General features: G+C 44.0%; 2 protein-coding genes across 2 annotated transcripts; one reads left to right on the forward strand and one right to left on the reverse strand.

Moving 5' to 3' along the window:
• Positions 1-83: 83 nt before the first annotated feature.
• On the forward strand, positions 84-12815 carry idh2 (isocitrate dehydrogenase (NADP(+)) 2). The gene is made up of 11 exons (XM_070971773.1): positions 84-438; positions 5621-5712; positions 6710-6875; positions 7194-7354; positions 7462-7605; positions 9013-9149; positions 9410-9561; positions 10032-10144; positions 10400-10497; positions 10577-10669; positions 12411-12815. The coding sequence occupies exons 1-11, from the start codon at positions 330-332 to the stop codon at positions 12493-12495; spliced, it is 1350 nt and encodes a 449-aa protein (XP_070827874.1). The 5' UTR covers positions 84-329; the 3' UTR covers positions 12496-12815.
• A 51-nt stretch (positions 12816-12866) lies between these two features.
• znf710a (zinc finger protein 710a) lies at positions 12867-19878 on the reverse strand. The gene is made up of 5 exons (XM_070971768.1): positions 19816-19878; positions 16233-17723; positions 15323-15514; positions 15060-15234; positions 12867-14654 (listed from the first exon to the last, which is right to left on the reverse strand). Exons 1-5 carry the CDS (start codon positions 19858-19860, stop codon positions 14485-14487), a joined length of 2073 nt encoding a protein of 690 aa, XP_070827869.1. The 5' UTR covers positions 19861-19878; the 3' UTR covers positions 12867-14484.
• Between the last annotated feature and the right edge of the window lie 1749 nt (positions 19879-21627).

Consider the following 21627-nt stretch of genomic DNA (forward strand, 5'->3'; position numbering starts at 1 on the left):
CATTAATCGACAGTGAAAATAGTCGTTAGTTGGTGCCCATAGAAATGTGATGGCAGGTGACCTTCGCTGGGGATGACCACGACATGAGCGTCTCAGATTTCATCCTGATCCGGAGCGTTTGGAGTCTGTACAGCGGAGAAGCTGCTGCCGCTCAGCCGCTGTACTGTTCGCTCTCTCTGACGTACCGCGTCGCGCCGCGGAGGGGCGGGGAAGAAGGGCGGTGCTGCGGCCGCTGCTCACTATATTGCAGGGATCCCAGAAGCGCTTTGCCCCCTCTTTGTTCTGAGTTTCGTCGAGTGTTAACCGCAAAGTGATTCGGGCCAGGAGACATGGCTGGATATCTGAAAGTCCTCAGCTCTCTTTCGAGGTCTGCCGCCGCCTTTTCCAGAAGCCCCGCGGTGCTCGCGCCGGCTGCGAATTGCCAGCCTCAAAGAAACTGTGAGTGGAGGGATAACCGGTGTCATCCTCAGCATCTCGTTGTGCTGACGGTGATCCGCTTGCGTGACCTCGCTTTGTGCTAAGATGATGTAGCCCATTATACATTTGGCTAAATGTCAACCGAACCAGAGAGCGACAGATTCAGCTCGCCGGTGGAAGCCGGTGGCGCCGTGCTACGCAGCTATGCTAGCCAAGTTGCGCCTGCTGCTAGCCAGCCGGGATGCTGTTAATGGCGTTAATGGTTTAAGGGTAACGATGCTCTAAACGCTTCCGAGTGTCTTTACTGGCTGTTTTATGCTTGGTCGAGTGAAGTGCAGGTTGTTAAGATAACAGGGAGGTTGTAAACCCCGAGAGGGAGGGAGGTGAGGGCCAGGGAAGCGAACCGGCCAGCCGGGGAGAGCTGTCTTTGTCTTCCCCTCATCGAAAGTTTGAGGAACAGTTGACAAAATGAAGAAAGGCGGTCAGATACATGAATGAGACATTCACTAAAAAAAATGTCTCCTCTTAAAACAGACGTGATCGGACGACTTTACATCCCACTTTTTTCCATTTAAGGGATAAATTAAGGGCAGTAATTACGCCGTAAAAACTGGCAGATGAATCAAATGAGTCTTTCGTTTTTGGCCGTCTGTGCGGAAATGTCACGACTGAGGCGAAAATACAACCGCTGTCACTCAAAAGCAAATTACATCATTTGGCCATATATCAGCCGAGGGTCTGCTCTCCAGCCAGGACGTTAGTAGAGAAATACCGACTTGGAAAAGTTTTCCTGAGGTCACCCTCCGCATACGAGTCTGGTTTATGGGGAGCAATGGCCGCCGCTGCCACAGCTCGCTGCGTCCTACATAACGTTTTCCATCTGGGTTACTTTCACTCTGCAGCTCTGACTCTTGCAGCGTGACTGTAAAAACCCTGAGCGGCTCGTTACCTTTTATATTGCCTCTAATTGTATTTATTACTTAGATCAGTGGCAGGAGAGCATCCAAAAAAAGAGTGTTTTTTTTTTGTGTGTGTGTGTGTGTGTTTGATGTGGAGCAGGGAGACAGATTCATCACGTGGGCTCTGCAGTCATCCCAAATTTCTGAGCTCTGCTGTGTTGTAGATACTGTCTCCTTGCAGCTCGCGTAGTGTTTATGGGGGGGGGGGGGGGGGTCACCTGAAGGGCACTTTGGCTCTTGAGTGTGATTGAATCTGCGTGTAAGTTGAGCTTTGTACTGTCCGCGGCTGTCAGTGTTGAACAATGGCAGCCCTGTGTGCACCACCAGGAATGTTTCAAGCAGATAAAACAACTCACTTCAACCCAAGAGAAAAGGACCTGTAAGAGGTGTCAAATCTGTGGACGTGCACCTGTTGTGGCATTATCACTGCGTTTTCTCTGGCGCTTCATTCAGATGTAATCAGGGATGTGGAGCAGTGAGCTGATCTGTGACCTGTGATTGAGAGTGGACAATGCTTTTTCCTTTTTTTACATTGCAGTGACAAGCTGCAGTTGGCTGCTGCGATAACATGCTCTTTAAATTTTGGAGAGCCCGTAAAATTGTCCGGCATGCTGTTTTGTCTTGGTTGTGAGTTTTACAAAGAGAAGGCGTAATGCTGCTGCTGTTCTCCAACTTTATTGTGTAAACCTTGAAGACTTAAACCGCTCATTGACCGACCTTCTCGCAGACCTGTGCCGTCTTGCCTGCAGCTTGAGTCATTTTGTTTGCCTGGCGAACGCTTTGTCTTGGTGCAGACTGAGTTGAAAGTTAACCAGAGAGGACATAGCGGAAGGTTGTTGGGGTCATCTTGTCAAGGCACACATTGTTTGAGACTCTTTGTGGCAGCTTGCCCCACATGTTGAGCACGTAGTAAAGATCTGAGTATCAAACCTCGCAGTCCAGCTCTGAAATGAGCTGTAAACACCCTGTGCTACTGACGGGGTATTTAAAAATGCTGAAGCTGAAAGTTGGCACTGAGTGCTTGGTCATATTGAGGGTCTTATTCACTGATTCGTTCATCAGATATCTTATGGTTTTAAGTCATAATTTGTAGTTTTTACTCAATGCTGAGGCATTTGAGAAGTATGATTACCTGACTATAACACTCAGAGTGAAGTATAAAGCATTTTTGGTGTCAGTGGGGCAGGTCAGGTCAGGTCAGGTCAGGTCAGTGTCCTTGAGCAACATACTGAACCCCAAATTACCCCAAATAGCTGTGCCAATGGTGTGTGAGTGTGTGTGAATGGTTACTGCTCCCGATAAGGAGGTGGCACCTTGCACAGCGGCCTCTGCCACCCTTGTATGAATGGGTGAATCCTGGCCTGTGTTGCAGAACGCTTTCAATGCTCAGTAAATGCAGGTATTGGCATAAACATATTTTTCTGTGCAGTTCTACCATTCCACCATTTTATATTGGTAGTGTATTCCTGCTCCTCATCATCTTCATCTTAAGCCTCTGGTAAAGGGGGAAAAACCCCTGCAGGCCTCTCCTCAGTGCACGTATGAATGATGTGGCATGGAGGCCCACATGACTTTGTTCCAGCTCGCCCTTCAGCGGCCAGTTTGTTGATACATTCAGAAGTTACATAACCTGCTCAGCTCCCTCCTGCGTGCCCCTCCCCCTGCGCTGTGATAGTGCAGCCTCGTTTCAGCAGATTTAGGTTAGACAGTCAGAAATGATGCCAAACAGTAGCCGTTAATGACTTATCCATGACGTACTGCAGCAGAGGCTGCTGTTCCAGTGGCAGGTTTGACCTTCTCCGCTCATGAGGTGCTTAATTTCTCCAGATAACTGTTAATATTTTTACTGCCAACCTGTGTCATGAATGACATTTACAGTATGAGTAATGGTGCTTTGGAAAAGCTGAGTTCGAGTCAACTGTTTGATGTCTTTTTCCACCTTCAGTACGTGTTTATGATGAATGGGGCAGAAGCTACAGTACAGATTGTTTTCATTATTAATTAATCTGCCAGTCACCTTCTCGAGTTTGATGCTAAGAAATCTAAAATTTCTGTTACATCTTCAGGATGCTTATTTGCCCAACTAATTGTATAAAACCCCCAAAATACTCAGTTTGCAATCTAATTTCATGAAGAAGAGAAGCAGATTCTGACACAAGTATTTGGCATTTTTGCTTGAAAACTGACACCAATGCTAATCAGAATAGCTGGTGCTAATCAGTCGGCTGATTTCAGCTTCAGTGACAGCATCTATACAAATTCCTGTCAGCTTAAAATTGGGCACACTGGGGACAAGGTTGGCAACTCTGTCCATTTCCTGCTGTGGAGTGACTGCGGTCATCTCGGAGGATAGATTTAAAATACATCAGACAAAGTGATTCTCAGTTTCCTTTTTCACATGATCGACTTGGCCAAGGTGGCAAATTCCCCAAACAAGGCCCACGTGGTGGCGTGTATGTTGCCACACATATGCTGAAGCCCAGACGACGTCTCGAAAGGTCAGCAGACGGTGTTTTTCACAATTACTAATGCTGGTGACAAAATCTGGGATTGCTTCAAAGAAGACTCATACGTGTGCTTTTGTCATTTCTTTATCTGCGTTCTGTCATTGAGCGCGTTGTAACATAAAGGTCACAACTGTCTTCGCTGTCGAGTTATTTTCAGTGCGCCCTGGTCACCATGTATCTGCAGTGGGCAGGGTGAGTGTCATATTAAGAGCATGGGAACAGAGGACGGGCTGTTTTAACAGGTGTTACCAAGGCTTCATGTTCCCAGTTAGGTCAAATGTACAACAAGGATGTTTAGTATTTTAGTAAATTCATTTCATATACATGTTATATGTTAAGAAATGTTGGTTGTATAAAGAATCCTCCAGGCTCTTATGTTTACTTGCATTACTCTGGGAAGGCTTTGGTAGCAGTGGGGGAGTATTAACTTGGCTGGGAAACAGTCACTTGATCCCCCGCACCTCCCCCTGTACTTTTCTATTCGCTGGAATGGTCCGTCTGGCAGGACTCTCACACACTGAGCAGAATGAGAGCAGATATGATTAGCGATACTAATCTACGGTGATCCGACTAGAAAGCCAAGCAGAGACCACTCTCTCAAAAGTCATTGTTGGGCAGAAAATAAAGCGCACTTAGAGTTATTAAAGTTTAGATGTGCTGAAAAACACTTTGTAAAGTAGGTTGTAGACGTGGACGTTTTGAGAAGCTTTCACTATAATTGGTATCGTAATTGTAGGGTAAAACTGTGGCCTGTATATTAAGAGTAAAGCCTATAAAATCTTTTTTTTTTTTTTTTTTTCAGTGATTTAACTGTAGATGTTGAATGACTATTTTCTTATAGGCTGAATGCGAGTTATAATTAGGGTTTCAGCTGCAGCTTAAAGCTACTCTGCTGAGTTTTTAGTAACCAGCGGCGGGCTCAAAGTGGGTCCAGTTGTGTTTGTGTTGCATGCACAGACTTGGTAACAGGATATTTTCCTGATGCCACATTTAGACTGTTCCACTGATCAGGGTGTCTCCAGATAAATACACCTCTGAACACTTCTGGTGAGACATAAGTGAAGACTGAGAAAGTCATATACGAATAATGTCCTTCATTATTCCATCTGACCAACATTCAGTTGTGACCTGTGGGTGCAAAGCAGGCAAATCCTCACATTTGAGAGGCTGTAAGCAGCAAGTGATTGGTATCTTACTGAAATAATCGATCAGTTCTTGAAATTATTCAGTTGGCTAATCACGTTAGCGCCAGTAAAATGGTTAAAAGATTGTTTTATTAACATGTTACATTGTGGTCAGAAGTCCTCAGTGGAGCTGAAACAATTCGCTCATTTAAAGAGTTTTTCTTTTTTTCTTCTCTGATTTTGGCTTCTAAAATGTGATTTTTGCTGCTTTTCTTCAGTATGTATGACAGTAACCTGAATATCATTTAGCCTGGATGATCAGTGGATTAAATGAGGAAATAATATGCAGATTGATCAATAATGTGAATGACTGTTAGTTGCAGCCTGGGACACAGATACTATCTGGCAAACGGGAAACAGGAAACAGAAAGCACTGCTGCCTGCCCTCCACAGATGGCCTCAGAACAGGGTCTCGTTGTTTTTTCCCCAGTTGATGTAGTTTCCTGTATTTCTGATTGTTTTTCAGCGGTTGTCCGCTCGTGGATATTCGAGCATTTTGTTGTGAATGGAAAGCTGCCTTCACTTCAACCCTTTTTCTATGTGTGATTGACAGATGCCGACAAACGCATCAAAGTGGCCCAGCCAGTGGTGGAGATGGACGGAGACGAGATGACCAGGATCATTTGGGAGTTCATCAAAGAGAAGGTGATGAAGTGTGGTCCAGGGCTGGGGCTGGGGCTGGGGGTGAGGGTGAGGGTGAGGGTGAGGGTGAGGGTGAGGGTGAGGGTGAGGGTGAGGGGGTAAACACACAAACACTGGTGAGAGTCTCAGAGGGCGACGAACCCACGCTGTCTGAGTAATCTATTTTTAAATCAGACTGACACGTGGATGTGAGGGGAGGGTTGTGTGGACGGTTATGCATGTATGATGTGGGGGAGGGGCCTCTGTGGTCTTTCATTCAGTCACTGGCTGGTTGCCTCCTGAGAGCAGATGGTGCACTGGTTCAGGAAGAAAACGTCGGGAATTAAAAATGCCTCAATGTTTTCTGACAACTGATGACTTCTGTTGTTGTACTTTGAAGAATGAATACATACTGGAAATCATGTAATCCTGCAAATACTTTTAAGTCTGTAGTTAGAGCAAATAAGTTTTCATGCAACAGGTCACATGATTCTGGAGACAGCAAAACAAACTATTGTCACATTCATAAAGAAGTCAGGTAGTGACTACAGTGAGGTAGTCCTCTACTACCTCACTGTATTACCGTTCTTTCTTGTGTTTTGCTAGTTAAATGCTGAAGTGTTTGCATTGGCACTAACTTCAGACAGCTTTGTTTCCTGGAATGTTGCCACCGACACTCAGTTTGTAATACTGCTATAGAAATATTGCAGCAATTTCATCAGTGGGCCATCAATTGATCACCGTTGTGTTACCTCATCCTGTGGTCGATGGCGACTGAACAGACATTTATTCAAATGAAAATCCTCATTGTTGTCGTTTCATTATAGCTTTAAGCTGATTTTTGAGGTCCTTTTTATATTCTTGATTCTACCTCAGTTTAGTATCTTGTGCTAACAATCCCCTGAATGGATTTCACTCAGGATATTTTATTTGTAATGTATTCTCTTAAAAAGCCAATTAATCATGTTGGTGCCATTTATTTATTTATTGCATGTGTACGTGTGCTTGTTGTGTCCTTTAGCTCATCCTGTCCAATGTGGATGTTGAGCTGAAGTATTATGACCTGGGTCTGCCGTACCGTGACCAGACTGATGACCAGGTCACCATCGACTCTGCCCTGGCTACGAAGAAGTACCATGTGGCGGTTAAATGTGCCACCATCACACCCGACGAAGCCAGAGTGGAAGGTACAGAGCGAGTCTTTAACAACCTGTTATACTTTCCTAATTACAGAGCAGTTTGGCTCTAATAAAGCAGTTTGTAGTGGCTGATTTTGATATGGGCCATATAAATAAACAGTATTGTCATTGTATTTAGTCCAATTAAATGATGTATTGATGCACAAGGCAAACACTTCTACATGCAAACTTGTGCAAACGCTGTATTTTTACATCAACCTGTAGGGTGATCAGAAACATTTGTCAGTGTACATGAAGAGAAATGAATGATTTTGTTGGTCTGTGGTATTTTTCTGTCTTACTATAATATCTTTCATCTATGCACAGAGTTTAGCCTGAAGAAGATGTGGAAGAGCCCCAACGGAACCATCAGGAACATCTTGGGCGGCACCGTCTTCCGTGAGCCAATCATCTGCAAGAACATTCCCAGGCTTGTTCCAGGTTGGACGCAGCCCATCACCATCGGCAGACACGCCTTCGGCGACCAGGCGAGTCTCTTTTATCCTGCTGAAGGAAATGTTGCAGTTCAGTGACGACAGACCCGGTCATTTCACGTTTCTAAAAGTTAATGGAGCTTGCTGTGTTTCTCGTACAGTACAGAGCGACGGACTTTGTTGTGGACCAGCCTGGCAAATTCAAGATTATCTTCTCACCCGCTGATGGCAGTGCGGGCAAAGAGTGGGAGGTCTACGACTTTCCTGCTGGGGGCTGTGGAATGGGCATGTACAACACAGACGAGGTGAGAGTATACTTACATTTAAAGGTTAAGCCTGAAGATATTCTATATTTTTAGAATTGTTAGTCTCTCTCTCAATACTTTTATTACTACTTAACCTGCCTGTGGCCAATTTGTTCTGACTGAAGACAGGGTTAGGGTTAGGGGTAGGTTTGGGTTAAAAGGGTTAGGGTTAGGGTTTTCACTGAAACAACAACAGTGCTAGTGAATATTCATGGAAGCAGATTGATCGGACATACGCCGTCACGTGTGATCAACTCATAATAAACTACAGTTCCCATGTTCACCATAATGACCCAGTGTAATGGTGTGACTCAATGTGTTTTTAATGGACAGCAATAGAGGTCCGTGGCACAGATGAAATACTTTAGAAAACACTGATTAGTGGGATCTAATAAACACTGGTTGTTTTGGCTTTTAATGGGATTTCTCCACAATAAGAAACTATTTAGCTTTATGTTAAAACTCACAAGATTTCCCTCTGTGCTCGACAGGTTTTAAAAAGGAGACCTGAGTAAGATGCTCGCCGTATTGACTGTCTGTGAGCTTCAGAAAGTGTGTGGGACCTTTTTCTATGTATAGCTTTAAAAAAAAATGTGTAGCACTATCCATCTTTCAACATAAGCATTTTGAAGAATTGCACTAGAAAAGGTTGATGGAGTTGGAAAAAAAAACAATCAAACAAACAAAAAGTTTTTAGAGTCGCTTGCGTGACTGATCAGCTGTTTCCACTCCAAGAGAAGAAGCTGCTCCTGCAGATTAAAATGTTTCATCACTCCTTACAGATCTGATGTCACATTTCTCACATTAATACATGAAACAAACAGAAATGTATTTCCAGCATGTTTTCTACATTTTTTTCCCCGTCTGAGGTCGGAGTGGAACTCTTTTAATTACACCATCTTGTTGGGCTGTCCTCGGGAGATTTCCAGAAGGGCAATCATTTGCATTTTCTTTTGCCAACTTTTTCAAAATTTGGTTAAAATTTCCAATGCATTTTGAGGGAAGATGAAGGCATACAAAATGATAAACTTAATTTCTTATCAGAAGTTTAAATTTCTTGTCCAGTCTCTGCCATTTAAAGTGTATTGTTAGTACTTTTGCAGTTACCCTTCATGTTACTCTAGTTACTTTAGTAAAATACTAAACTTTTTCACGCTTAAAGGAAACCTGATAGTGATCTTGCATTCTGCTGAAGGCTTTTTGTAAACATGACACAGCAGTCGCTGCAGTAGACTCCCCTCTTTTCAACCTGCTACTGTTTTGTTTGCCGTCATCAGGACCGGTCTGTTTGATTTAACAACATCAGAGGTCATAGCAGATGACTTTCAACTTGTCAAGGAGAAGGTTGTTAACCTCCGTGCTACTGATAAAGTGCTACAGCGGTGTTTGTATTTCTCCTCCCGACAGTCTATTTCAGGCTTCGCACACAGCTGCTTCCAGTACGCTATTGGCAAGAAGTGGCCCCTGTACATGAGCACAAAGAACACCATTCTTAAAGCCTATGATGGCAGATTTAAAGACATCTTCCAGGATATCTTTGAAAAGTAAGTGTCTTCTTTTTTTTGGTCATTTCTTTTATACACAGTGATTTTGTTAAATTACCTCTTTTTTGCTCTGTGTCATTGATAAACTAGAACAAGGTAAAAAAAAATGTAAACTAAAAGAAATGTGTTTTATTAATGTATGTAATGATTACAGTAATTAGGATTTGAAATATTAAAGAAAAATGAAACATTTAAATGCTGTAGAACACAGTCACAAAGCAAAAAGTGGCTTTAGTTTATTATGTTTTTGCATCCTTCAGGCACTACAAGCCCGAGTTCGACAAACTGAAGATCTGGTACGAGCACAGGCTTATTGATGACATGGTCGCCCAAGTGCTGAAGTCTTCTGGAGCCTTTGTGTGGGCTTGCAAGAACTACGATGGTGATGTTCAGTCTGACATCCTCGCACAGGGTGAGATGTTTGGAGAGCAACATGACTGCTGCTTTGTTGGGAAATTGTTATGAAATACTGAAAGCTGTAGGCATTTGAGATGCTGGCTAGTTTTTGAGCGCATGTGGGTTCAAATGGTCTTCAATTTGCGAGATCTTTATTGTCATAAACATTCTAATTCACCCATTTTTTAATTTCTTTTTGTTAAAATGAGTTAAGCTTCTCTACGTGAAAGTCCACATTTCTATTGTTGCAGATTAACCCAACTCGCTCTAATAACAATATTCTTACATAAGACCTGCCTCTGCACCAGGACTGCATATACTCACCTGCAACGATTGAATAAGAAAAAGGTTTTTTTTGTCCAGAAAATGAGTCATAAATTTGGTTAAAAATGTCTTAAAAATCCTTTAATTTAAATGTGTGATGGCCATAGACATCCCTGTGTGGGTTGCTTTAAGGATCAGTGCATTTTGTGCTTCCTGTTTTAGGTTTTGGCTCTCTGGGATTGATGACATCAGTTCTCGTGTGCCCTGATGGAAAGACTATTGAGGCTGAGGCCGCCCACGGCACTGTGACCAGGCACTATCGCGAGCACCAGAAGGTCAGTAACCGTCTTCAGCCATCTTGGGGCTCTGAATTGGAAACATTTCAACTGGGGAATAAAACAGAAAATATGTCAAGGCCAAATCATGGGCTTGCAAACAGACTGTGTAATCTGTGGAGTTATACTGGCACCGTGTGGTGAAAATTGAGAATGAGGAATAGTCAGCTTGAAAGTATTCCATAAATGATTCATGACAAAAAAAAGCGTTACTGTGAAACACTTAAAACAATGTTATCCTCACTCTACTTTCAGGGAAGGCCAACCAGCACCAACCCCATTGCCAGCATCTTTGCCTGGACCAGAGGCCTGGAACATCGTGGCAAGCTCGATGGCAACCCCGACCTTATAAAGTAAGAGATGTTTTACATATGTAGGAAACATTCTGACCCTGGGGTGAAACGTGCCTGTTCTAAACGCCTCTGTCTGCAGGTTCTCCCAGATCCTGGAGAGGGTGTGTGTCGAAACCGTTGAGAGCGGCACCATGACCAAGGACCTCGCAGGCTGCATCCACGGCCTGTCCAAGTAAGTTCATTACTGTGTCGATACTCAGGTTTCACAGCGTGGTTGGTGATGTAGCTCTGACCTCTCTCTCACTTAATTCTTACGACAGTAATCATGACGATACACGTTAAATTTTACCTAGCTTTTGCTCCCAGTAGTAGCAGTTTTGTCTCCAGATCAGAGTCCTTCATCGATGCTACAAAGCTCTTTGTTCACTGTCATGCAGCACATCGGCGACTGCACATCCATAACATGTTCAGGTTGAATGGTGTCAGTAGTGAGTCAAATATTTATGTCTAAACTGTAACAAACTTAAGTGTCTTGGATTTACTGCATGGTTACATAAACATGTTTTGCCTGGGAGGCTTCTGAAGGTGTAAGGAAGGATTCAGCCCCAGAGAGCACTAAAAATAAGGACTGGAAAGCTCTTATCTATGGGGCATCACACTTATGTAGAATGAAAGGTATGAGTGCATCTATTATGATCCTGATTGCAAAGGCAATGCATGTAAATTTAAAGAATAATAAAGCATTGTGGAAGATCAGATGGTCATTAGAGACTTCGTAGTTCCAGTGTTTCATGTAATCCTCAAGTGGAGCTCGATCAACAGGAAAATATTGTGCGACTATTAATTATCGGTTAAATTAAAATTTTTAGCATACCATCATTTCTGTGTCTCAATTGTCAGGATTTGCTGCTTTTCACTGTTCTACAGCGATGAGCTGTGAGAAATTTTAAATGGCCATTTTCTGATATTTTATCAACCAAACAATTAGAAAAAAATAATCAGAAGTCTAATCAATCATGCAAAAACTCATTAGGTGCAGCCTGAATTTGAAGTATGTATCCATTTAGTCCATGAGGCATCATCATCTCAAGCCTGTAACGGCACCTAAGACTGAATATTTGGTGCGTTCACAGGCAGATTTAAACCACTACTAGTAGTCTGAAATATTGATTTAAGACAGGGTGTTAATTACCCCGAGTCTGACCTGCTAACGTCTGATGCAGGTTGGGAACGTGCCCTCATCTGTTTTTGACAGGAGTTTAAGCCAGATATGGTCTTCTGTAGCCCATTTGGTTTAAGGTTTGAGGGTTTTTTGCCGTCGTATTTTTTTTGTAGGATGTTTGTGGAACAGGATGTCTTTAAAACTTGAAAACAAGATGTCAATGAAGTTTGTTTGGCCCCAGAAAAATGGATTAGTCTTGGATCAAAATGTGGATCCAGGAGATTTTAAAGGAGGATATTAATTAAGGAGAATTTTTGGTAATTTCTATTGAACAAATGAACATCAGTGATGAAGAACAAACTTCACACACATTGATCCAGGTACAGCTGAAACATTTATGTTATTAAACCCCGACTCAAGGGTTGTGTAGCCCTGGCTGGCGTCGTATTCGCCAACGTGTTTCTGCACATGACTGCCTCACCTGCCACCTTGAACATATCTTACCTTTTTCTTTGAAACATTTTTCATAAATCAGGCATTGCAGCTCACAGGAAGACTTTTTTTAAAATACTGTCATGTAATACCAAGTCAGACTGTTTTTTTATTGTGCGTGTTACTCATTCTAATGTTTAAAATAATAATGGTAATGTTGGTAATGATTATGCTGTTATTAGCCAACAGCATTAATTCAAACGCCAAACCGTGATTAAAAAAAAAATAACAAAGCTCATTGATTGTATTGCCATGGTTTTGTTTCCTTAAGTGTATTGTTGAATCTTCTGATCTGCTCTGTCTCGTCTTGCCTCCGCAGCGTCAAGCTGAACGAGCACTATGTCAATACTACAGACTTCCTCGACGCCATCAAGACAAATCTGGATAAAGCCCTCGGCAAGTGAAGGACTTGAAAGAATATAGTTAGCCTGGAGATGGCGGTGTACCTCCTTTTTGTACCTCATTTTTAACTTAAAAAGGTCAATAAATCCACTCGCATTTCACCTGAAGTAAAACGATGTACTGTCTGTAGGATTATGTAGTGTTCTATTAGGTTATTAAATGGTTGACACTTCCACCTGATGCCTCCCTAACTATCTGTACCGTTATTGGCAAGGTTTTATTTTTGTAATGTGAAGTACTGTATTCAAATGCTGTGTAATGCCTTGGGCAGGACTAAGCCTGTGTCAAACATATTTGCCAATAAATAACTTGTTTGACCCACTATTGATGGTTTTTTTTTTTCTTCTTTTGTTAAACAAAGGTGAGCCATTTTAAAGGTAAATAAATTTATTATTTTACAGTATTGTCTGGTACACAACATTATACATACATCTCTATCCACGTTATGTCCACACTAATGTCTAATACAGAAAGTCATTTAAGCTGAACATCTTCCCCTTTGTATCGTCACTGAAGCAGTGATGACATGAACACATAAGCTTAAAACTCAAAAAATTGAGCACTTTTATTTTAAATGCGCTATATCAACATTGCAAATGGATACCTTGTTTGCAGGTTACAAGTTTGAAAAGCTGAGCACTGGGAAACTGAATATATTGAGCATTTCCCAAATCATTTTCCACAAGGTCCATGGCCCTGTCACATGTTGGGAGGTTGTCGTTCATCACTTGAGACCAGTGTACAGCATGATGGATGGCATGCTCTCGCAGACACACTGGGGCACTTAATATTTCTGTCCGAGTTTTTTGGGACAATTGTTGAGATGCATCCATTTAAGAAAAAAGAAAAAAAACCCTGCAAAACGAATGCAGGGTTTGCATTGCTTTTGAGAAAATGCTGCAGTCTTGTCTCGTGAAGGCCTGGATGAGGGGGAAATGGTGAGGTTTGTTGAAAGAAGCTGTACCACAGTGGTAATCTTTTGAAGAGATCTAGAGATGGGTGGGAGGGGAACCTGAATGTAATTTCATGAGGTCTGCGATTGGACCCCGAGAAATCCAATGTCCCAGCTCAACACAACAGCAAGAAAAAGAGACTTACAGTGCCCGTAGCTGCAAGATTTGATCCAATTCTTTGGTAAAGGGGGGGGGGTCTACCATTAAAAGGGGTATTTTGATTTTCTTTTCATTAACGTCTTAAAACATTCCACAGAAACAATTACATTCATAGACTAGAGATCAATACAGGGTGATGCTTGTTAATGCAGAAACCTAAAAAGTAGACACAGTGGTCCTCGGTGCAACGCACTGATTACAGTACCAGCCAACGTATGAGAGGACTGATACATTCTGTACAATAATATACAACAAAACACGGGGTTGCAACTCCAGTGGAATTTCATTCATCTTGCAGACCTCTAATTGAAATCATCACAGTATAAAAGTGAATTATTAACCTCTGCAACTTGATAAGCTTTGGCAAGTGAGATGAACAGTAACACTTCTTTAAGCCTTCACATTAGTTTAGCCCAGTAGACTGAGAGAAAGACCGGGATTGTCTGAATAAGTGCAGCACAACATCACCATATGTTTTTATGCTTGTAGCTTAAAATGTGCTTTTCAAATTAGGCTCAGATGATGTTCCTGTAGGTAAGCAGCTGACAACATATAAGTCTTTCTATAGATTTTTTTTTTTAACCTAAATGCTCCAGTTTTAGACAGCCCATTTTTTCAAATATAATATATATTTATTCAGTAGATTTGCTGTGTTGAACAGATGAAAAATATGTCATAAGGTAAAAACTATACATTTCCAAATGTTGTAGCATTTCGCGTGATTCCAGTGCATATGAATGTGCGGTTTGCTGGGTTTCTTCACGCTCTTTGAAGAACAACCCAATCACTATGCCTTTAACAGCAAAAAATGAAGGGACAAAAAACAATCCTGTTTTCATTAGTTCACACTTAAATTCAATTTGGGGTGATTTTAATAATTCATGCTGTGCTGAAGCGCCCTGTGCCCTTCCCATAGGTGCTATAATACTCCATTTGAGATAGTTTAGCAATGTCTGGTGTGTTGTTGTTGTTAGCCCGATTTTCTCGCTCGCTGAATTCAAAGCTCTCCTCTTCGTAGTCCTCCTGGACTTCTGTGTCCTGAGGAGGTTCTGAACAAAGAAAGAAAGACACAAATGTTATCCCACTCTGTCCTCAATAACACACAACAGAACACTTCCTGAAGACACATAGCCTCAATGAGGACCGCTAGTAGATTGGCCCTCCTCTGCTGCCTCAGTATCAGCGTCTACTGATAGAGACAGGCATGTCTAATCCAGGCACTGCTATATTTACTAAACACACAGGGAGGGAGTGACAGAGAAACATCAAAACACTCGGCCACTAGATTACAGTACATGCTGAGTCAAAGTGCATTAGGGACAGACTGACTGACATTAATGTGACACGAAGCCCACCGAGCAGTCCCTGTCATTGGGAAATTCAAATGTCATCAAGGAGTCTTATTTTTTCCATAGCGGGGAGTGTAATTAAGGATAACCGGTGGAGCTTTTCACCTTGTCCATCTATTGAGGTGTCCATGATGCCGTGTTTGACCTTCATGTGTCGGCTGAGGTTGCCCTTCAGGTTGAACTTGCTCGTGCAGTACGGGCACTTGAAGGGCTTGCTGCCGGCGTGGAGGTGCATGTGGCCCAGGAGGTTGTACATTCTGTTGAACGACTTTCCGCACACCTTAAAGACAAGAGTGCCTTAGTCAGTACTCCTCCATCACAGCGGGACTGGGCTTACCTTGAACTAATACTCCACTTGCTTCACTCACCTTGCATTTGAAAGGCTTGACCGGCAGGTGGACAATCATGTGCGTTTTAAGGGTCTGCTTCTGGACAAAGGTCTTGAAGCAGACGTGGCACTGGAAGGGCCGCACGCTGGCGTGGATCAACATGTGTCTCTTCAGGTTGGCAGACAGGGTGAACTCTCTGGCACAGACGTCACACTTGAATTCTTTCATACCCTGAGGAAATGAAAAGTGTTGGCCTTTTAATTAATTTAGCTAAATATAAGGTTCAGATGAAAGTAAATAATGAGTCACAGGGAGAAAACACACAAGAAGCTCGCGTGTGTGAGCATTTGCACTGTGGCTTTTGATCCAACTCATGTAGATTACATTAGCCCCCCAAGTGTTGAAAGACAGAGTGGAAAAAGTCCAACCATGGAAAGAATAAACTTTTTTTTCTTTCAGTTTCAACATTTATTTAACTTTTATTTTAATATTTAACAAAAGTAAATGTCATGAAAAGGAATGATTTTCCCTATAGAATAAAAATGACTACATAATGAAATGGAGAGAAAGACCAGAGTGATTCATCAGACACAAAAGGAAGTAGCTCTGCGAACGACACACAACACAAAACACATGGAAGTGGGGGGGTTGAGCCACACAAAAAAACTCAAGGCCTTTGAAGACTATGTTTACAAAGCGACTGGTTTTGGAGAAAGGGCTGTGTTGTAAGTGTGCTGTATACTTTTTCAGTGCGGATTCATACAGAGGACCCTGAGTGAAGCTAAATACTTCCCTTCCTCCCTATGTGCGACATTTTTCTATTTTAAATAACGCTTTGGTGATGGTTGTATAAGGCTACCCTACTTTGGGGTTTGCTTTGTGAACTGGAAAACAAATGTACATCACTGGGTTTCAGTACCTTTGGTGCAAGGGTGCGCGCTGCCAGTACCTTGTGAGTGAGAGCGTGTTGTCGGAGGTGGTGGATCTGGACAAACTCCATGCCGCACTCGGGGCAAACATAGGGCCGCACGTTCTGGTGTTTCATCAAGTGGTTCTGCAGCTGGCTGCGGTAAGCAAAGGACTTGTGGCACTCCGTGCACTGGTATGTCGTCGGGCCCTGATGGCTGGTCAGGTGGCGCTTCAGGTGTGCGTAGGTTGGGAACTCGAGACCACACTGGGTGCAGACGTGGCACTGACCGTTCTCGTGTTTGTTCTCATGGGTCCTCAGCTCGCTCGGGTAGGCAAAGCCACGGCCGCAGAAGCGGCAGCTGTAGGGCTTGACGTCTGAATGCTGCAGCATGTGCCTCTTCAGGTGGCTGGTCTGTGTGAAGGCCTTTTCACAAACGGTACACTTATGAGGTCTGGTTCCCTGGTGGGTGAGCAGGTGAGTCTGGAGGTGGCTCGGCTGCTTGAACAGCTTTCCACAGTGTAGACATTCATGTGGCTTAATTCCATTATGGCCTAGAATATGAGTGACAAGGTTATATTTGGATGTGTATGATTTCTCACACATGCGGCACTTCCAGCGTTTCAGACCCTCCCCCACATCTACGCAGTACGACTCATCAATCTGAACGTTGATGTCCAGCCGGTCAATCTGCATTCGCCTGGCCAGGCCCTCTGGGTCTGACCACAGCATGGCCTGGCTGTTCTCCTCATACTCCCCTGGCAGTGCTATGTCCGCAGACTCGTAGGCCACCTCATTGGACTCATAATAGCGGTTCTCCAGAGGACTGCCAGTCTCTCCACCGGTCTTCAGGTTGAGTGCCTCTTCCTCTTCTTCTTCCACAACCAAATCTTCTTCCTTCCTCTCTCTTTCTCTACCAGTGTTTTCCTCTTGTTCCTGTTCTGGCTGTCCATCTGTTTGTTGTCTGGATGTATCTCTCACACATGAGGGACAGTTTCCGCAGGCCTGCTCCTCTTTCAGAGTACCCTGTAGGGTGGCTGGATCCTCTGACTTGCCAGGACTACACCTGCTGTTCATGTGAATGCAGGAAGGAGGGGTATCGGACTCAAGCTGTTCACCTTTAATCTGAGCCTGTGGACTTGAGACTTTGTGTGGGTGACCCTCTAATTCCCCGTCATTCCTGTTCCTCTTGGTCCTCCCACGTGGCCCCGGCCGTCTTCTCTCACTGCAGTGGGGCTGGGGCTCTGGCTCCCCAGCAGGCTCTGCCAGGTAGTCCCCGTTGGCCCCTATTAGCTGGTCAGCGTACTCATACTCCATGGCCTCAGGTGGAGGAGGGGGACACTCTCTAGGCTCCCCCATGTAAAAGCCATTGGGAGCAATGGTGGCCCCAAAGATTTCATTCTGGGAGATGAGGCCAAGAACAGCCGCCTGAGCCAGAGATAGCACCACCACGGGCTCTGTCTGCGTGCCCACATCCACTTGGCCCTCAGTCATCTTAGGGTAGGTCCGCACCAAGCGGCTACTCTCCTCCTCCTGGAAGGAAGCACATAAAACATACAACACAAGTTAAAAAAAAAAAGAACAAGAAGAAATAATACGTCTCTGTGTGTGTTTTTTATTATTGTGTTCTGCTGTTACAAACCGTGCCTTACACAGCGTTTCCTCATATAACCTCATTTCCCCATTGCAAGCTCATGATATTGGTAACCTTCCTATTAATACAAACAAACGGTTTTGTGCCGCCACAATATTGAAATTATCATGTTATTTAGTTTTTAAGATTCTGTGTTCCAGACTGCCACTAGAAGCAATTCAACCTTCCTTTCCCAGGACTCTAGGAGAGTATTAAGATAACGTTTTTAAGGGTTTCTCTGTGTAAGCCGCATTCGGACTACGCCTTGTTTCTTTGCTCTGAATCCACAGAACATTCGATTGAGGAGATAAGGCAGATCTGTGTTAGCACCCCGTTTCCTTCCTTGACAGGCTTTAGAATAATAAAGAACACAACAAGGGATGCAGGTCCAGTCAGGAAGTTGACTTCCGTGGACTGTCCTCAGTACTTCCTGTGGGGTCCCGGGGCAGCCTGGCTGACCAAAGTCAGCTCATCACTGGAGCTATCTGTCCCATTCATGAGGAGCAAAGCGTCTCGGCTCTACAGTTGCCATAGCCATCTTCATAAGGCCTGCCACACTGGGTTTCCTTAACAAGATGATATATGCCGCCAGGCAGTCTCATATCCATAACAGACATTCGATTGAGCTCCAAGCTCATTCTGTATTCCACACCGATGCATAAGACTGGCTGACATAATTGTATGGTTCGGAAGTGTTTCAGACCCACATGCCCATGTTTACTCTGCCACCTGTAAAAGTGGAACAGTGAAACTGGGGAAGAAATTGTGGTATGACCAAGGCGGCTCTCTGTGGTAAAGGAGAAGCGAGTATTGTAGGCCACTGGTTTCAGATTATTTCTCAGCATGGATCTGACTGGTAGGAAAATGTATAGAAAGAAGCCCTGACCCCTACTTTCTTGCCAGACTACACACTAGTCTTCACTGTGCGCCATGCACGCCGGCAAGAGCTGCTTCCTTTCCTGACACAATACTGAGAGAAAAGAAAAGAGTGGATGGAGAAAAGGGAAATAAGGAAGAGGAGATAGTGCAGGAATAAAGGTGTGTGTGTGTGTGTGTGTGTGTGTGTGTGTGTGTGTGTGTGTGTGTGTGTGTGTGTGTGTGAGAGTGAGTGAGTGAGTGTGTGTACTGGTAGAGGGGAGTAGACCTGGATGCCCTGATAACCACGTCATTTATAATTACTGCTTTTAAAGTAGTCAGACAGAGACAGACTGTGTGTTTGTGAGAAAGAAAAGGAAAGAGACTGGGTGTGTATTTGAAAGTGTATGTGTGTGTGTGAGTGTGCGCGCGAGTGAGAGAAAAGAGAGGGAGGGAGGTATGGAGAGAAGGAGAAAGAGCTGTGGGCGGGGGAGGAGTGGAGGGAGGGAGGGAGACGAAGACAGAAATGAGATGGAGGGGCTGAAAGATAAAGAAAGAGGGGAGGAGAGGGAGGGGAGGGAAGGGGAACGAGAGATTGAGTGAGCATGTGAGAGGAGGGAAGAGAGAAAGGAAAAGGAGAGGGAGGGGGTGTGCGGGGGGGGCTGGAGAGACACAGAAAGACAGAGTGAGTGAGTGAGTGAGAGAGAAAGAGGGGAAGGAGGGAGGGAGAGAAGGAGGGGGGAGCCGGAGAGAGAAGAAAAAGCACAGCTAAATGAAAGGCTGACAAAATGAAAGAGAAAAAGACAAATGACAAGGAGAAAGAGAAGGTAGGGTAGTAATTGCAAGAGTCCGTACTTTCACATTTTAAAGTTGCATCTGAAAGACACCTAAGGACAAACAATTAGAGCAGGAGCAGGAAACGTGCGGCAGAGATAGAAACACAACTCCTGTCTTTTTGAAAAGATGTTCCCACTGCGGTACTCATATGAATGTGAAAAAGTAATCTGGCTTCCTCTCACACTCACGGGCAGACCAGAGAGTAAATACCTCACTAACAAACTGCAAAACAAGTAACCACCACCCCCCTTAACCCTTAACAGTAACACCTCGTTCTCCATCTCTAGGTTACAAACTCACCACATTGTTCCTGGAGTGATGTTTGAGGTGTTTCAGGGATCTCATCCTTCAGGAGAAATGAGTGGAGTAAAAAAATCCACCTCCTATTTATATCTGTGGGAGAGTGGGGCGGTCCCACGGCTCATCCTCCTCCTACTGTTGCTGTTATCAGAACTGACTGTGCCTGCCCCCCCTCCACCAGCCCTCCACCCCACACACACACACACACACACACACACACACACACACACACACACACACACACACACACACACACAGCATCACCCCATTTCTTTCTCTTCCTCCCACCCTCTCCTTCCCATCTCACTTCTCTTTCTCTCCTCTTTTCTCTTACAAACACACACACACACACGCACGCACGCACGCACACACACACACACACACACACACACACACACACACACACACACACACACACACACACACACACACACACACATCTTATCTCCCTTTCTCACTACATACAATTCAGCATGACCCTTCAACACACATTTCTCTTTAAGGCACACAGAGACACAAGCTCTATCTTTTCTTCATCACACTTTATACTTTGCATTTCCTTTTTTATGAGCGTCTGCTTCAAATGCACAAACAATTATAAAATCTAATCAGTAGTTTCCCTCAGCGCGTGGAGACGGCTATATGTGAATGTACGCGCGCAAAAACATGTTTATATGTATGTATGTATGCAGGCACACATAGAGGCACGTACACACTTTCACAACACGCACAAACACTCAGAGAGACTATGGGTGGAGGTGCGTCTGTCAGTAGCGAAACAGTCAGACAGATAATGTCTGAGAAATGCTAAAATTTTAACTTTCCAGAGACTGTGTAGTTTGCTGCTATTATTTCTAGATTCAAACTAATTAACTATTGAGACAGCCTGAAGTATACTGTCTGAGAAATTCAGAAGGAAAAAAATGAGTGACAAAAGAAAAGAGAAGGAGAAAGAAAGGAGAGAAAAGCAGTTAGGAGAGAGGGAGGGAGGGAGACAGACGTGGGGGAGAAAGAATAAGGAAGAAAGAAGCATAGGGAGGGGGAGTGAAGCTGAGTGGAGGAAGAGGAGGAGGAGGGGGTGAGAGAGACAGAAAGAAAAAGGGAGAGAGGAAAGAGAGCCGGGGTGGGGGAGGGAAGAAGAGAATGCAGCAAAAAGGAGGAAGAAGGGAAGGGGGGGGGTTGAGGCATAAGAAAGGATGTGGCAAAAGAAAGAGAAAGAAAGAATAAAAGAGAGAAAAGAAAGAGGGGAGGGGGAGTGGTGGAGGGGGGTGGGGATGGGAAGAGAGATAGAGGAAGGTTTGAAAGAAAATGCAGTGAAAGAGAAGAGCGTGGGGGGGTGGTGGTGGTGGGGGGGGCTGGAGGAAAGAAGGAGAGAGAAAAAGAGAGAAGAAAAAAGGGGGGATGGTGGAGTGTGAAAATAAAAAAGAAGAGTCCATCAGCAAGAGAAAAGAGAAGGGGGGGGCGCAGAATGAAGGAGAGCAGGAGGTGGAGGAGGAGGAGGGAGGGGGAAGTGTGTGGGGGGGTGAGAGCAAAGGGAATGGAGAGAGGAAAGGAGATAGAGAGACGGAGAGAGTGAAGAAAAGGAAAAACAGCAAGGGAAGACATTAACTATTGAACTTCCAGATTTCTTTCAGGCTGTGTTGAGAAACAGTGCGGCAGAGTACCTGCGGGCTAAGTACAGGTTGTGTGCTTAAGTAGTCGGCACTGAAGATGATCCTGATAATTAGACAGGCATTCTATTATACCAGAGCTTACCTTACCTTATAACTAGTCAACACAGGGAAAATGTGTTGAGCAAGAAAGAAAAAAAAG

The sequence above is a fragment of the Chaetodon trifascialis genome, chromosome 10 (assembly GCF_039877785.1).
Source record: "Chaetodon trifascialis isolate fChaTrf1 chromosome 10, fChaTrf1.hap1, whole genome shotgun sequence".
NCBI lineage: Eukaryota > Metazoa > Chordata > Actinopteri > Chaetodontiformes > Chaetodontidae > Chaetodon > Chaetodon trifascialis.

Excerpts from the sequence above, each read along its gene's own strand:
- znf710a (XM_070971768.1), bottom strand. The coding sequence starts at position 19,860 with ATGAGATCCCTGAAACACCTCAAACATCACTCCAGGAACAATGTG. Across the intron at positions 17,724-19,815 it reads ATCACTCCAGGAACAATGTG|GAGGAGGAGAGTAGCCGCTT; the intron begins GTGAGTTTGTAA and ends GCTTCCTTCCAG. Across the intron at positions 14,655-15,059 it reads CACCTCAATAGATGGACAAG|AACCTCCTCAGGACACAGAA; the intron begins GTGAAAAGCTCC and ends TTCTTTGTTCAG.
- idh2 (XM_070971773.1), top strand. The coding sequence starts at position 330 with ATGGCTGGATATCTGAAAGTCCTCAGCTCTCTTTCGAGGTCTGCCGCC. Across the intron at positions 10,145-10,399 it reads ACTATCGCGAGCACCAGAAG|GGAAGGCCAACCAGCACCAA; the intron begins GTCAGTAACCGT and ends CTCTACTTTCAG. Across the intron at positions 10,498-10,576 it reads GGCAACCCCGACCTTATAAA|GTTCTCCCAGATCCTGGAGA; the intron begins GTAAGAGATGTT and ends CTCTGTCTGCAG.